General features: G+C 41.6%; 1 protein-coding gene across 1 annotated transcript; it reads left to right on the top strand.

The window, feature by feature from the left end:
* Positions 1 to 4,583: 4,583 nt before the first annotated feature.
* sem1 (SEM1 26S proteasome complex subunit) lies at positions 4,584 to 9,146 on the top strand. Its single transcript, XM_038966493.1, has 3 exons — positions 4,584 to 4,717; positions 5,166 to 5,259; positions 8,897 to 9,146. The coding sequence occupies exons 1-3, from the start codon at positions 4,642 to 4,644 to the stop codon at positions 8,940 to 8,942; spliced, it is 216 nt and encodes a 71-aa protein (XP_038822421.1). The 5' UTR covers positions 4,584 to 4,641; the 3' UTR covers positions 8,943 to 9,146.
* Positions 9,147 to 18,306: the final 9,160 nt, after the last annotated feature.

Raw genomic sequence — 18,306 nt, 5'->3', positions numbered from 1 at the left:
ACAGAAGGTAAGATGGTAAGAGTGTCCAAGTGCTTTTCACATACTCCAGAGCTAAGCAGACTTGTCCGGGATCATAGGATAGCAGCATGGATGTAAAGTCAATGTGAAATTACAGGCTATTAGTAGTTTCTCATTCATCATTGGAATAAATAGCATTTTGTAATGTTGGAGACACCATATCATGGTGATTTAATTGACAAAACAGTAACAAATGGTATCTAATGAGAAACTATTGTTATTTAAAAAGTAAATACGTAATATAGGTCCACACGTGTATTTGTATAAATGTTGAATGTAATTAATGTGCTGTCATTAAAATCCCATTTTTTCACATTTCTTTTAATCAATATTATTAAAACACTAATCACATGAAATTTGCATATGTACAGATGTGTAAATTGTCAAATGTAAAAGATATGAATTGTAAACTGCATATTGTCTCGGTACTAACACATTGGAAAAGGGAACCCCCTGTGTTCACAGATCTGAAACAAGGAACCGGGGGTCCTCCTGTACCTCTGTCTGTTTTTGGAACTCGAGATAGACGACCCCCCCCCCCATATTTAATTTCTACCTTGCTGATAGTATTTATCAGCGACGTCCTGATAAAAACAAAATATGCAATTTAAGCCTGAGCAGGGCTAAGCCGCCGAGGAGGACAGGATTACCTGGGGGCTGGTTGGGACAGACATCAGATTGTATTGTCATGAAGGGGCCATTGGCCTCTTGGCAAACTGTACCTCAAGCCCCAGATGACAGGCCTTTTCAAGACAGACAGGGGGAGAAAATATGAAACTTAAATTCTTCATGACAGACAAATTAATGAGTCACAAAATAAGAGAATAAAACAGAGAAAACTAACATTTATGTTAACCTCTCTCGCATACATTTATCAAATTGATATTTTTGTTCCTTATTTGATAATCGTTTTCATATTTCCCTTTGAAATAACTGGCCTTTTCTTTTATTAATGGAGAGAGGGTTCACCATACAAAACACAATGGCCCAGACTTAGTGACTGGATGGGATTAAGTTTAATACCAAATCTTGACAGACATATCCTGGAAGCATATAAATCCCATCCGATTTTGGAAGAGAGCAAAGCTGACATGTTTTTCTGGGATTTACCTTATTAATTGGATGGTTAAGTCCATCTAATCCACTCTGATCGCTTACTTTGTCTCAGGGCTTTTTTTCTTCATTTTATATTCTACAGATTTTTTGCCACATTTAGGCTACCACATATCTAGGAACGTCTAAACAAAAAAAATATGATTCAACTGAATCAATATTGCAACCAAACTGTTATTTTATTTACACAAAAGACAGATGGAAATAAAAGAGAAATTACTTCATATGCAGACAAGGCAAAAAAAAGTCAGAAGTCCCCCGGCATTTTCCTACTCAGCTTTGAGTTGGTCTATTCTATGGGAAGAGGAGTATTTCTGGCATGTGGCACAATGCATGTCTGCAATGTCTGAATGACTGGAGGGGATGGAGTGATGGTCAGACAAAGGGCCCCGGGACAGGTCGACTAGACTGCTTCATCATCCTGTGTCGTCACTTTCCCTGGCATGGAAGAAGAGGTCTTGTCTGTTCCTAATCTGAAAGGGGGATCAGTCAGGTGAGAGCTGGGGGGTGAGAGTGGGGGGGTAACGGTAGAGCAGGTGATGATGGTCTAGACTCTCTATGCACACCCTCAGGGCCATATAGTGATCTGGGTCAGGATAAAGGTCCAGGCAGCGACAGATACAGACTGCCAGACTGGCTGGGCAGGCAGGGTTGGAGTCAGACTCCTCTGTCTCTGTGAAGACTTAGGGCCAGCCAGTCTGTCCTGAAGAAGGGCTGTACGAAAGGCATGCATTTTCAGAGACGCAACACAGAGGAGAAAGTCTTGGAGTCTGGGCAGCCCTGCTTTCTTACCCTTCAACCCTCTCTCCCTCCCTCTCTCCCATACCTGGGAGACTCCAGGCGCCACAGTGTAACTGCAGTCTCAGGTATGCTGCTGCAGGACACGACTACACTATCTTTCCAGGGTTCTATAGCCTACCTGGAATCAGAAGAGTCATCCTTCTACTGCATTCCATTCGATTCCTCCTACTAAGCTAATCTATTCATTGTATGTGGTGTATGACAGTTTTTGGAAAAGCCATTTTTGATGGTTGTTCCCCAATCCCGATACAGTATTCTCACATCAAACAAGAACTGTCACATTAAATTTAACATGAAAGTATTTCCTCCAACTTGTTGTTGTGTAGTACAGTATTGGCCTCTTCTTTTCCTTGTTCTGTTCTCCCTCCCTCTACTCCCCTTCCTCTTAATGTTGTGGCATTGTCGTCATGTGTAAGGGTTTAGGATGATTACAAAATAATTTGAAAATAGAATAAGTGAGCAGCCTACATTGAGGTTCATCGTCTGTCAGCATGGTGACATCTGCAGGGGCAATTTTCATTGTGGTGCGTGTGGTTTTGTGGTAGATGTGCTCTCATTTATCTAAACTACATACTAAGCTGTGGCTGCTGGTTCATTATTCAAACAGGCAACATGGACAAGAATGCACATTTGTTCCTCAATGAAAAATCTTCACTTAAATTTGGGTGATTTCTGTGTATTTTTTGTGGGACTGAAGGACTGCGCAGGGCTTTGTGTTTTAAGTAAGAAGGATTTGAGTGTGATTATGCTTTGACAATGCTGCATTTACTTTTTCACAAATCATAAGTTTGATTGACTGATATTAAACAGTCTGAATTAGTTTCATTTTTAAATGATTGTGAGCTACAGTTGACAAGATCATTTACCTGGTCCTTGCCTAAAAAAATCCGACAGTCTGGAACAAAGCACTGCAAAAAAACTGGAATGTTTCTTTCCAAGCCAGAATGTTGAATAAGATTACATTTGAACTTATTCTGCGCTCTACCAGTTGTCTGTGTGGTAGGTCCTTCAGATGGTCTAAACTTATTACAAAATATCCACAGGAAAGTATTATTTAGCCCACTTTTTAATAATAATAATATAATAATAATACATTTTATTTAGCAGACACCTTTCAGGGTACTCAAGGACATCTTACATTAACAGTAGGCCTACATGATTGGTAAATAATGTATTGTGTCATTTTGGAGTCACCTTTACTGTAAATAAGAATAGAATACATTTCTTAACACTTCTACATGAATTATCCATGATTTCAGATAATCCTGAATGAATCGTGAATAATGATTAGTGTGAAAGTTACAGACACACAAATATCATACCCTGAAGACATGCTGACCTCTCACCATTACAATAACAGGGAAGGTTAGCTTTTTGGGGGGGGGGGGTGATATTTGTGAGTATATCATTTTTTCAGTCATCATTATTCACGATTCATTCTGGATTATCTGTAATCATGGTAGCACCCACATTCATGTAGACGTGTTTAGAAATATATTCTATTCTTATTTACAATAAAAGTTAACCCAAAATGAGACAATACGTTATTTACCATTAATTTCTATTGGGCACAAAATAATCTGAAACATAACAAAAACAAACAGCAAACGGATCCAACAAATTTGTTGAGTCACAAGCTTGACATAGTAATTTCATGCAATGAATATGGGACCAAATACTTAACTGTTTAATACTTTAATACACATAAGTGAGTTTGTCCCAATACTTTTGATTTCAAATCTAACGTTCTGAAGTATAGAGCCAAAATAAGAAATAATGCTTCACTGTCCCAATAATTATGGAGGGCACTGTATGTACAGTTTACTGAGAAGGCACAGACGGGGGGATAGGACAGTCAACCATAGACCATAGGCTATAGATTATAGGCATCCTTGAAGAGGTGTGTTTTTAGGAAGTTTTTGAATTAAATGAATGCATTTGCATGTGTGGGGGGAGTGCATTCCGGTTGCCTGGTGGCAGAGCAGCTGAAGGCCCGGGCACCCACGGTGGAGAGGCGGAATGGGGGAGTGACAAGGAGACCAGCAGAGTTGAAGCGGAGGGAGCAGGAGGGGGGATAGGCTGGGAGAAGGTCAGAGAGGTAGGTGCGTGGTTGGTTGTGGAGGGCTTTGTAGGTGAGGAAAGGTCGCTGGTTGGAATACCCGAGCCGACAAGGTGAAAAATCTGTCAATGTGCTGATATTTTTTAATTTCTTTATTTTTACCTTTTGGATTATGTGTGTATTGTTTTCTAGATATTATTCCTGCACTGTTGGAGATATAAACACCAGCGATAACATCTGCAAATCTGTGTACACGACCAATAACCTGATTTGATTTGAGCACTTAAACCCTATTTTATCCCAGGGGTGCAGTACTACTATGGCTGACCCTGTAAAACAAACAACACATTTCACTGCACCTATCCGGTGTATGTGAAAATCTAAATAAATAAAACATTGCCTATTTTAGCCTATGGAAAAAACAGACACGAAAAATAACTCAACATAGCTACACATCAACATACAGTATGCTGATTTAAATTATTTACCTTCGTGCAGAATCAGGAGCATCGTGTGACATGGGATTCTGTTGGCAGAGCACTCTCTGCCCATGAGCACCAGCCTTCTCTCGAACCTCCACTATCCCATAAACCCTCTCACTGGAAGTCCATTTGTTCACGATAGACCCGCGCAACGAAAAGGCAGTTAACATGTCTGACAAGAAACAGACTGTAGATTTGGGATTATTAGAGGAGGACGATGAGTTTGAAGAATTCCCAGCCGAGGGTAAATTAATTCTAGTTCAATATGTTACTAATGTTAACCCGTTTTCACTGAATTGTCTTATTTAGCGATAACTTTTCAGACTGGGCCCAACGGTGACTCGGCTAGCAAGCTAGCTAGTTATGCTAACGTCATTGAATAAAAATGTAACTAGCTAGTGTGCTAGCAGCTAACCAGCTAGTTAGATATCTATGTTCACTGATAGCGAATTAGCGATTGTACTGGCGACAACTTTACCTAGTTAAACGTTAGCCAACTAAGGTCAACTATAATGTAAACAACACACAACATATAAAAGCCAGTTAATTGACTTTAATGTTAGTTAGCTTGCTACGTTAGCTATCTAACTAGCTAGCGTAGTAACTAGTTGAGTAAGAGTTACTTGTTCGGTAGTTGCTTGTCAACTAACGTTTATAATTTGTAATTCTCATAATTGTATTTATATGTTCAGATTGGACTGGGTTGGATGAGGATGAAGATGCCCACGTGTGGGAAGACAACTGGGATGATGACAATGTAGAGGACGACTTCTCTAATCAACTAAGGTAGCCACCTCCCACATTTTACTTATGACAAATCATTGTACCCCACTCAGCATCTCATCCCTAGAAATGAGAAGTACCACTCCGTTTAAGGGACGTGATGCTTTGATTTTTGAGTAGGCCTATATGATTTGACATGATATGGCAATGGTAACTAAACAGTAATAATGGTTATGCTAAATGTTTAGCCACAGCAGATTTCATCAGGCTTTAGATGGAGAGTCTCTGAGGAGAGGAGAGTACTTGGTAGTTGTAGGGTGTCCAATCAAAAATGCATGTTTTGACCAATGGGTAAAATAATGTTAATTGTGTTGATAATCCTCTAAGAAAACAAATGGTCCAAACCCTGCACCATTGAGAGGATCTTGACTGTCTGTATCACAGCATGGTATGGCAACTGCTACAGAGGGTAGTACGTACAGCCCAGTACATCACTGGGGCCGAGCTCCCTGCCCTTAAAATGGTCAGACTCCAGTAGGGCGGTCCAAAACTTTAAAAAATCTTGGCTTACCAAGAGTCGTCTGTTCTTTTGACCAATCGATTGGTCTAAATGTTAAAACGTCTTCAGTATAACCTAATAACAGTTCTGTAGGAATGAGGTTTGTGCAGTAGGCCTAATACATTATCACAGCATATTGGCTATATGCCTGGCCTGCCAATATTGTTCTTCTCAGACCATATTATATTTCAAAACTCGAGCGTTGATAACAAAATAGATCAGTTGGTGTATCACTTCCGAGGCACAGCTGAGACTAAATTGAAGTAATTTTCAAATGAGCTTTTTTATTTTACTGTGCTGGTGGTACCTTCATCTGATGGTCATGGTGCTTTCAAGACAACTAGGAACTCGCAAGCTCTACAAAGATGCCAGAGTTTCTGACTTGGAATTCTGAATTGGATCCCAGTCTGATCAAATTTTTATTTGACTTCCCAGTTGTTTTTAACACTTGGAAGTCGAAGATTTCCGAGTTCTCACTTGTTTTGAGCACTGCATTAGTAGTGCCTTTCACAGTCCCTGCTCTCTCCTTCCTTTCCTCCAGTGAGACTGACCAGAGAGAGGGGACACTATCTTCCACCTGATGGTGGAATTCTAGTCGCACCGAATCTGCCTCAGGCACAAATTCATATTGTTCCTATGACCAGAGAAAGGGAAATATTCCTCCATATTAAAATTAACACGTCAAGCTGTTAATATTTATAAAAACGCATGGCTATCGATACACTTGGCTACTCATTCATTGCAGCTGCAGCGCGAGTGGAAGTAGGGAGAAGTGCATTTAATGCTTTGTAATAGTGTTGAACAAAAACAATGACAGTGCTTTTAACTTGAAGTCACTCATAGAAACAGCAGCTCTTTGCAGTATTCATTGACAGTCTTTCTGGTCATGGTTTTAAAAGTTAGGAAATCTCACGTAGGCTAGTATCAAACTTCTGTAGCCATGGTTGTGGAAGCTGTAGGAACGGTGATTTGAGCTATCCGATTGGCCAGCGCAGTAGGTGAATTCGATTTAGCCACAGCTCTCCTGGTCCATTGGGCAGGCAGTTATTTATTTACATTTTTCTCATGCAGATTATGTTTCCAAAATAGAACACTTTCCCTACCCGGTGCGCAGGGCTTCTGAATCAACTTCACTTACCGCCAACAGAGGAAAAAACAAAAAAGGAGTGCAAGCCTTTGACTTTTCTACAGAAATGTTTGTTGATCGACTAGGAATGCCTTGAAGATCAACCACTGATCTACACCTTTAAAAATCATCACTATCATAATCCGTTCAAAAGTTATTGGAGTTTTTACCCTTGTACGATGGTCAGAATTAGGGTGACTAAATCAATGAAGGCCAGAGAAAAAAGTGGTAAAAACCCTGGAAAACTGGATTCTGTGCAAAAAATTAAGGCTGCTGGCTACCTGACAGGCTCACTTTCCTATTGAACTTGTCATATTTCTTATCGAATCGGCGGGACATAAAACAATATAGAGGTAAGATAGATATCGATTTTGAGACATGACGTATTTTCATATTAGCACATGCTTTTCTAATTTGAAATTCCTGTTATTTTTCAAAGATTTCTCACAAAAACAAGCATATCTCTGAAATGTCAATGGAGCACAGAGCGTATACCAAGCTTTTTATTCTCAAAGCCTTTTACATTTAATTCAGCTCATTTCATGCTAATTCTGCTTTTTGCGACCCGCGGTAACAACTTTGACATGGACGGCCACAAAATGTGAAATCCTCAAAAGTTGTTACGAGAAACCTGCACCGCTATGTCAACCGAGCTCAGTGTTTATTATCTGATCTATTAGTTTACGAAATCTGACGTTTAGGATATAATGTTAATGATATGTTAGAGAAAGACCCCATTGAATGATTCAGAACATAAAGAATTACATAAGACTTGGTAAAATGTAATTTATGACATAAGGGAGTGAAATTTCACCACCAAAATGTGTTTTTCATCTAGTCTTTTTATTAATGCTTCATGAATGGTGATCTGATTCTTGAGTTGATAGCATCCGAACGTACCAGGAGGATTCAATCGGACACTCGTAGAAATCCGACTTCCCGAGTCGGAAATAGCCTAACCTCTATAAATGATCCTCCTAAATCAGAGTTCTAAGTGGGAAACTCAAACCAGAATGATGATTCACGGGTTGTGACGTTTCATCACTGAGCTTTCACCTTTTTTACCAAGAAGATGGTAAAACACAACCATTTACAACCTTGATGATGTAGCCTACTTAATTTGATCCATCCAATCTATTGTTTGACATACTGTCAAAGTAAGCAAGCCAACTGAATACTAATAATAATAATAATTATTATTATTAGCAATGTTAGCCATCTTATTCGTCTAGCTAAATTCAAGCTTAAATCTCATTGGTAGAAGTTGTTCCGATTTCAAAAGAACCTCTGATGCTTTCGTGACATGTTTCAGAGTTCACCAACTGAGAGTTACGAGAATGCATATTTTCTGGTGGATGAGGCATTCTGTTGTCTGGATAGGCCTGATGAAGGCTCCTGCTTCCAGCTGTTCATCTTCGTGGTGTCTCTTTTCTTACATAGGGTGACATTTGTCAGCATAATTGTGTGTCATTTGTTAATGATTATGCAGGCTTTGAATAATACGGACAGTCAACAATGTGTGCTTCTTGAGTAATTGTCAGCAATATGTGTTTTTATTTATGGACATGTTTATGCTACTCTTGTTGAATAATCAACTGTTGTATTGACTTGAAGTGGCCAGTCTGTTTTCATTTTTGAGTGTAAGCTACTTCAGACAATTATATTGCATTGTTTTATTCAAACATTTTATGGCTACTATTAAGACATTTATAGAAGACCTCATATATGATTATGTTATAAGTCCATAACCTAGTACAAGTAGGCCGTAGCTGACTGCGTTGTATTTCTTCAGTCGTATAATAAGAACTCTTTTCTTAATCAACATAGATGGCCACTTGTACTTTAACCTCCGGCACTGCTTAGATGTGTTCCAAATGGCATCCCTTTCCCTACTTTTGATCAGGGCCCATATGGTTCTGGTTAAAAGTAGTGCACTAAATGGGGAATAGTGGACCATTTGGGACATAACCCTTGTAATCACCTCGATTGACTGATCCTTTTTTTTCTCTCTGCAGAGCGGAGCTGGAGAAACATGGGTACAAGATGGAGACGTCGCAGTAGCCGCCGAGTCCACACGGCTGTTGAGATTGGATAGGGATGGACTTGATGTTTTTAATATTTATAACATCATACTTAAAATGGAGGATGTTTAACTTGCTAAATGCGCACACATTTTTGTACGAAACCTTAGCACGAGTAAAGTGTTTCACGAGTAAATTCCCCCCTCAGAGTTATGTATACATTAAAGATGGTTCTGTTCAAGTACCCGTTCACATACTCTTATTTATGCACATTTTCCATCTCATTATATATAATCAGCTGGTCAGTTACTGCTTTAATATAAATCCATATTTTACAGTGTTATGTTTTTACTATAAAGACCACTTTGGTCCAGGGCTTTGGTTTAACATCCATTTAAATACCACTTTTTGTTAGAACCATTGATTTAAAATGTAGCTTTACTGCCTGCACAACACTTAACCTACGTTTTAATGGTCCAGTAATTATTGGCCTGTGTGACACACTCCATCTATTTTAATCCACAATATGAATGTTGCATGATGTTAGTAAAGAGTCAAGTGCTGCACTGCACATTTTTCCATTGTAATGCTCTTAGTTTGAAAACTACCACCCATTTTTAACATGGTCACTCTCCAATATTAAACCATTCAATGAACAGGTGTGTGTCATTCAGAAGTGGATGGAGAGAAACACACACACACACACGCAGCGAGATGTGTGCATAAATTGTGTGTGGGTGGGTGTGTGGAGGATGATCCACACAGGGATGCGTGTTCCCCTCTGCTGTCTACATTCCCTCTGAGCTCATGGCGTTGGGGCTGGGTCTCAGTCTGAAGGAGAGATTATCCACTGCCGTGTTTGTCAGGGGCAGGGAGGTGGTCTCAGCATGGGGGGCCCTGCCTGGGCCTGCCCTACTCCCGACCAGGCCCTGCTTTTCCGGCTCCGCACAGCAGGGACCCCCTCACTGAACCGGAGGCCAATTTAGTCCAGCCACACTCGCCCCGGCAAAATGATTTCGCTGCATTTGTGGACTCTCAGTCCCACAGTCTTAATGAGAAGAAATGGATGCCAGTAAAACCTGCCTGCCAGCATGCTGTAGAAGAGAAGAGCTGCTTCCTCTTCTCCAGTGTTGCTCCCTCTGCTCTTTATATGTTGCTGGTAGACCTGCGATAGCTTGTTAGAATAGCAATTAGGAAAGTTTTCTACACATACTGTTTTCCAGTGTTTCTCTACATATTATTGATTATGGTTGTATTATTAGATACAGTCCTGATTTCCTGTTCAAAACAAAATGGGTTGATTTATCTCATCTATCCTCCACCACTGTAGGCAAAACAGACCATCCTGTCGTCTGTCTTTGCCAGATGATTTTACATCTATGATCTATTGCTCATGGCTGCCGTTCGTAATGGTGTGTCTCTTTTTAAGGTATGTTCTCTGATATTTGTGAAGTTGCACAGGTGTAAGTCCTCAAGATGAGAGGGTATCTCCCCAGAGGTTATAGCTCCCTCTTCACCAGTGATTATGCCAAACACTCGTCTGCAGACCACAATCCAACCGCTCCCTTGTGTGTAAAGCCCTTATGACACTTTCTGATTTCTCCAACTGTTCAGAATGGAATTTCAATTAGTCCAAAATGAACATTTGGTGTCTTTAGACTTTATAGACCCCATTTGAACTTGCAGTTGTGGGTTCTACTAGTGCAATATAAAATGTATACATTTTGACACAATCAATTTAGGATCTGGGACTAAGATTGACACATTACACAAAGATGCTCACGTTTACTTATGCCGTTAAGCTAAGTGCCAAGAGCCAGATCATTATTTTAATTGTTGGAAAGGCAACGGAGTGAGAGAATCGGTAAGTGCGAGAAATGGAGGAGAACACAGCCATTTTGTTTGTGCTGAGAGTGGCAGGTTGTCTCCCTGGGCCTCTGTGCCCCCCCCCCCCCAATTGCTTTTCATTTACCTAACTTTTGTTTATGACCCACATAATTCACCTTGACATGGGCAGTCTGCCCACTTTGACCACTGTTGATGTGTCAACAATCACATTTCTTGTTTGAACTGAACCCCAATGAGGATTTATTTTTGGAAGGTAACATGATTTCAATTTGGACCACTGTTTCATCAATAGACTGCTCCAGTTGCTTTTGTCCACTTTGTCACAAAAAAAAGCATCTGTACATGAAACCCTGGATCATGGTTTGACCATTGTCTTATGTGCTGGCAATACAACCAGCAAGAGGTCTCTATAAAAACTGAAAATACTACTGAATACCACACATTTTGTAACATTACAGTTCTATTGTTCCTCTGGCCTGTGGGCGATGTATGGATCCATCCCACTGTGTCAACACTGTAGAGAGGGGAGACACAGCATCCTCCCAGGCTATACTTCCTTCAGACCCTGGTTGGTACTGCGGTCGTTCCAGGGTTCTGCGACCGCAGCAGGCCTCTCCACCACCAGCCAAGAAAGACGGGGGCCGTCGTAGTCGTGCAGGCAGGGGGACGCGCAGCTGCTACAATAATAAGCCTAATTGCACGTTTCTTTTGTGGGGCTGAAATTAGTGGCAGACACTGCTACATACAATGCCCCCCCCCCCCAAAAAAAACCTTGAGTAAAAAAAAAATAGAAAAAGTGACACGAGGGGGCGAGTCATTCACCAGAGAGAGAGACCCATCAACGCCCACGGCCAAGCGTCGTACCACACCTGCACTCGCCCTCGCTAAAGTAAACACAGATAATAAGGTGTAATTACTTTAGAAAATAATAGCGAGGAGGGCTCCCTCATGTGACAATGTCTGGCCTGTTTATTGTGGGGCTGAAACAACCTCAGGATAGGGTAGAAAGAATGAGTGGCCCCAGAGCAAGGCAGACATCACTTTCAATGAGGACCCTGCTTTTTTAATGTCTAGCCCGAGTAATTTGTGTGCTTCGTCACCTCAATGGTGATTGACCTTGAGAGTGTGGGCCGGGTGGGTTTTCAGTATGGCAATAAGTTGGACATTAAAGTGATGTAGCCCTGATAAAGTTTTGTTTTGTTCCATGTGTTTTACACTACACCCAGTCTAGTTCCCATCTGTTTCTCCATCACACATATTAAAGTTAAGTTCAAAGGGGATAGACTCGTCATAGACCATAGAACATGACACTGGACAGTTCAGACAGTAGGATCATACTGGAGCTTCAGTTTCGTTCAGGAGCGGACAGGCCTTAAACACATCTGACGTGTTCTCACACAGAGAGAAAGAGAAGGGAATGTTTCTTTTTAACGCCATCAGTGGCGGTTGATCACTATGAAAACACAGACTTTAGTTTGATGTCAGTGTGGATTATGGACTTCCCTGCTGCAGCAGAGCAGTTTGACATTCCTCTTCTCTTTGGTCTGGGAGGAATTTTGAGGGAATGAGTGTATAATCTCTCAAAGACATTGAGCAAGAGGTCACTCTCAGCCTAACGTGAATGTGATATAGACATGCATGGTCCTGCATAGACAATGGTAGAAAACAGTTAGTGTGTCCCAAATGGGACTCTATTCCCTATATAGTGCCCAACTTTTGTCATTTGCTATGCAGCCAGTGAAATTCAGTGTGAGCATCATGGAGCTGCTGATGATACTACTATACTTTACCTTATATGAAGACTTGACTGCAAGGGCCTAATCAAAAATACAGCAATAAAACAACGTGGAAAGGACGGCCAGTATTCATTCACTATATGTTATGCTATAGCACTGTCACATCTGCCTACAATACAGTAAAGAACACGCCACGGTAAAATTGAGAAAAAGTGGAAAATAGAAGTGTGCTAATCCAGAGTGATAAAAAAAGAATTGCCCAACATCTGGGTGACATTTTGTCACATACTGTTACTAACGAATCACTACAGTTGTATTGACTGATTCATGTAATCATGACTCAACCTGTTACTAACGTATCACTACAGTCGTATTGACTGATTCATGTAACCATGACTCAACCTGTTACTAACGGATCACTACAGTTGTATTGACTGATTCGTGTAATCATGACTCAACCTGTTACTAACGGGTCGCTACAGTCGTATTGATTGATTCATGTAATCGTGACTCAACCTGTTACTGATGGATCACTACAGTCGTATTAACTGATTCATGTAATCATGACTCAACCTGTTAGTGATGGATCACTACAGTCGTATTGACTGATTCATGTAATCATGACTCAACCTGTTAGTAACGGATCACTACAGTTGTATTGACTGATTCGTGTAATCATGACTCAACCTGTTACTAACGGGTCGCTACAGTCGTATTGACTGATTCATGTAATCGTGACTCAACCTTACTAACGGGTCGTTACAGTCATATTGACTGATTCATATAATCATGACTCAACCTGTTACTGATGGATCACTACAGTCGTATTAACTGATTCATGTAATCATGACTCAACCTGTTAGTGATGGATCACTACAGTCGTATTGACTGATTCATGTAATCATGACTCAACCTGTTACTAACGGATCACTACAATCGTATTGACTGATTCATGTAATCATGACTCAACATGTTAGTGATGGATCCCTACAGTCGTATTGACTGATTCATGTAATCATGACTCAACCTGTTACTAACGGGTCGCTACAGTTGTATTGACTGATTCATATAATCATGACTCAACCTTACTAACGGGTCGTTACAGTCATATTGACTGATTCATATAATCATGACTCAACCTGTTACTGACGGATCACTACAGTCGTATTGACTGATTTGTGTAACCATGACTCAACCTGTTACTGATGGGTCACTACAGTCGTATTGACTGATTCGAGTAATCATGACTCAACCTGTTACTGACAGATCACTACAGTCGTATTGACTGATTTGTGTAATCATGACTCAACCTGTTACTGACGGATCACTACAGTCGTACTGACTGATTCGTGTAATCATGACTCAACCTGTTGCTGACGGATCACTACAGTCGTACTGACTGATTCGTGTAATCATGACTCAATTTAAATCCAAGATGGCGTAGCAGTCAGACGTCTTTTGTCCTCGTCTTGTTGTGTCCAGTGTATATATCTTTTTATATATTTTTTCTTCGCATATATTTTTCTTAACCTCAACTTCAACATACTCTCCTGCAATCCGCCTCACCCAATGTGGTATGGATCTACTATTTTCTTTACTTTTGAACCAGAACCCCCAACAGAAGCTAGCCAGCTATCTAGCTACTAGCTAGTAGTCAGCTAGCCACTGCTAGAGATCATCAGCTACCTTTAGCCCGGACAACTCTCGCCAGTCTGCACAGCACGACTCAAACCAGAGCAAATCAGACTTATTTTTCTCCATATCTCCGGATTCCTACCGCAAGCTCTGAACCTTTTCACCTGGATCATCGCAGCTAGCTAGCTGCTATCCGAGTGGCCACTCCTGGCTAACGTCTCTGTCCCGAAGCAAGAACCAATTAGCCTGGAGCTAGCCTTTTCTAGGCCCATCTCCCATCTAGCCGAATAGGTCCATCAGCCACTCCTTTGGCTACAATACCTATTTTGCCAATTGGCCTGGACCCCTTTTACTACCGACACGGAGCCCTACCGACCCATCACGACTGGACTACTGACGTAATTCGCCCGAGGTTTTTTTTCAACTGGCTCCTCCATCGCGACGTCCCCTGAAAGCCCATCTGCTATCCTGCTAGCCGCGACCCGCTAGCTGTCTAGAGCATATCGGACTGTTAGCTGAAGAGGCCCATCGGAAAAATTATTTGGCCACTATACCTATTTTGCCAATTGGCCTGGACCCTTTTACCACACGGAGCCCTGCTGATCCATGACGACTGGTCTGCCGACGTAACAGCATGAGGGGGCCACAACAGACTTTTCCCGTTGCGACGTCCCCCTAAGGCCCTTCTGCTAGCTTGCTAGCCCCGGCCCGCTAGCTGTCTGAATCGCGGTGTCTCCGGCCCGCCGAGCTACTCACTGGACCCCTATGATCACTCGGCTACGCATGCCTTTCCCTAATGTCAATATGACTTGTCCATTGCTGTTTTGGTTAGTAATTATTGCCTTATGTCACTGTAGAGCCTCTAGCCCTGCTCAATATGCCTTAGTTAACCCTTTAGTTCCACCTCCCACACATGCAGTGACCTCACCTGGTTTAAATGATGTTTCTAGGGACAATATCTCTCTCATCATCACTCAATGCATAGGTTTACCTCCACTGTATTCACATCCTACCATACCTTTGTCTGTACATTATGCCTTGAATCTATTCTACCGTGCCCAGAAACCTGCTCCTTTTACTCTCTGTTCCGAACGTACTAGACAACCAGTTATAACCTTTAGCCGTACCCTTATCCTACTCCTCCTCTGTTCCTCTGGTGATGTAGAGGTTAACCCAGGCCCTGCAGTTCCCAGTTCCCAGCTCCACTCCCATTCCCCAGGTGCTCTCATTTGTTGACTTCTGTAAACGTAAAAGCCTTGGTTTCATGTATGTTAACATTAGAAGCCTCATAAGTTTGGCCTCCTAAGTTTGTTTTATTCACTGCTTTAGCACACTCTGCCAACCCAGATGTCCTAGCCGTGTCTGAATCCTGGCTCAGGAAGACCACCAAAAACCCTGAAATTTCCATCCCTAACTATAACATTTTCCAACAAGATAGAACTGCAAAAGGCGGCGGAGTTGCAATCTACTGCAGAGATAGCCTGCAGAGTTCTGTATTACTATCCAGGTCTGTGCCCACACAATTTGAGCTTCTACTTTTAAAAATCCACCTTTCCAGAAACATGTCTCTCACCGTTGCCGCTTGCTATAGACCACCTTCTGCCCCCAGCTGTGCCCTGGACACCATATGTGAATTGATTGCCCCCCATCGATCTTCAGAGCTCGTGCTGTTAGGTGACCTAAACTGCGACATGCTTAACACCCCGGCCATCCTACAATCTAAGCATGATGTTCTCAATCTCACACAAATTATCAATGAACCTACCAGGTACAACCCCAAATCCGTAAACACGGGCACCCTCATAGATATCATCCTAACCAACCTGCCCTCCAAATACACCTCTGCTGTCTTCAACCAGGATCTCAGCAATCACTGCCTCATTGCCTGCATCCGTAATGGGTCTGCTGTCAAACGACCAATCCTCATCTCTGTCAAACGCTCCCTAAAACACTTCAGCGAGCAGGCCTTTCTAATCGACCTGGCCCGGGTAACCTGGAAGGATATTGACCTCATTCTATCAGTAGAGGATGCCTGGTTATTCTTTAAAAGTGCTTTCCTCACCATCTTAAATAAGCATGCCCCATTCAAAAAATGTTGAACCAGGAACAGATATAGCCCTTGATTCACTCCAGACCTGACTGTCCTTGACCAGCACAAAAACATCCTGTGGCGTACTGCGTTAGCATCGAATAGCCCCCGCGATATGCAACTTTTCAGGGAAGTTAGGAACCAATATACACAGGCAGTTAGGAGAGCAAAGGCTAGCTTTTTTAAACAGAAATTTGCCTCCTGTAGCACTAACTCCAAAAAGTTCTGGGACACTGTAAAGTCCATGGAGAATAAGAGCACCTCCTCCCAGCTGCCCACTGCACTGAGGCTAGGAAACACTGTCACCACCGATAAATCCGCGATAATTGAGAATTTCAATAAGCATTTGTCTATGGCTGGCCATGCTTTCCACCTGGCTACCCCTACCCTGGTCAACAGCCCTGCACCCCCCACAGCAACTTGCCCAAGCCTCCCCCATTTCTCCTTCACCCAAATCCAGATAGCTGATGTTCTGAAAGAGTTGCAAAATCTGGAACCCTACAAATCAGCCGGGCTAGACAATCTGGACCCTTTCTTTCTAAAATTATCCACCGATATTGTTGCAACCCTTATTACTAGCCTGTTCAACCTCTCTTTCGTATCGTCTGAGATCCCCAAAGATTGTAAAGCTGCCACGGTCATCCCCCTCTTCAAAGGGGGAGACACTCTAGACCCAAACTGTTACAGACCTATATCTATCCTACCCTGCCTTTCTAAGGTCTTCGAAAGCCAAGTTAACAAATAGATCACTGACCATTTCGAATCCCACTGTACCTTCTCCGCTATGCAATCTGGTTTCCGAGCTGGTCACGGGTGCACCTCAGCCACGCTCAAAGTCCTAAACGATATCATAACCGCCATCGATAAGAGACAATAGTGTGCAGCTGTATTCATCGACCTGGCCAAGGTCGATGAATATTAACATATTAACTGATTTGTGTAACCATGACTCAACCTGTTACTGACGGCTCACTACACTTGTATTGACTAATTCATGTAACCATGACTCAACCTGTTACTAACGTATCACTACAGTTGTATTGACTAATTCATGTAATCATGACTCAACCTGTTACTGACGGATCACTACAGTTGTATTGACTAATTCATGTAACCATGACTCAACCTGTTACTAACGTATCACTACAGTTGTATTGACTAATTCATGTAATCATGACAACCTGTTACTGACGGATCACTACAGTTGTATTGACTAATTCGTGTAATCATGACTCAACTTATTACTAACGTATCACTACAGTTGTATTGACTAATTCATGTAATCATGACTCAACCTGTTACTGACGGATCACTACAGTCGTATTGACAGATGAATGTAACCATGACTCAACTTGTTACTAACGTATCACTACAGTTGTATTGACTAATTCATGTAATCATGACTCAACCTGTTACTGACGGATCACTACAGTTGTATTGACTAATTCGTGTAATCATGACTCAACCTGTTACTGACGGATCACTACAGTCGTATTGACAGATGAATGTAACCATGACTCAACTTGTTACTGACGGATCACTACAGTCGTATTGACAGATGAATGTAACCATGACTCAACCTGTTACTGACGGATCACTACAGTCGTATTGACAGATGAATGTAACCATGACTCAACTTGTTACTGACGGATCACTACAGTCGTATTGACAGATTAATGTAACCATGACTCAACCTGTTACTGACGGGTCACTACAGTCGTATTGACTGATTTGTGTAATCATGACTCAATCTGTTACTGACGGGTCACTACAGTCGTATTGACAGATGAATGTAACCATGACTCAACCTGTTACTGACGGGTCACTACAGTCGTATTAACTGATTTGTGTAACCATGACTCAACCTGTTACTGACGGCTCACTACAGTTGTATTAACTAATTCATGTAACCATGACTCAACCTGTTACTAACGTATCCCTACAGTTGTATTGACTAATTCATGTAATCATGACTCAACCTGTTACTGACGGATCACTACAGTTGTATTGACTAATTCATGTAACCATGACTCAACCTGTTACTAACGTATAACTACAGTTGTATTGACTAATTCATGTAATCATGACTCAACCTG

Source organism: Salvelinus namaycush, chromosome 27 (assembly GCF_016432855.1).
Source record: "Salvelinus namaycush isolate Seneca chromosome 27, SaNama_1.0, whole genome shotgun sequence".
Lineage (NCBI taxonomy): Eukaryota > Metazoa > Chordata > Actinopteri > Salmoniformes > Salmonidae > Salvelinus > Salvelinus namaycush.
Note: the sequence above shows the minus strand (reverse complement) of the source record. Positions and strands in the feature narration are given on the sequence as shown.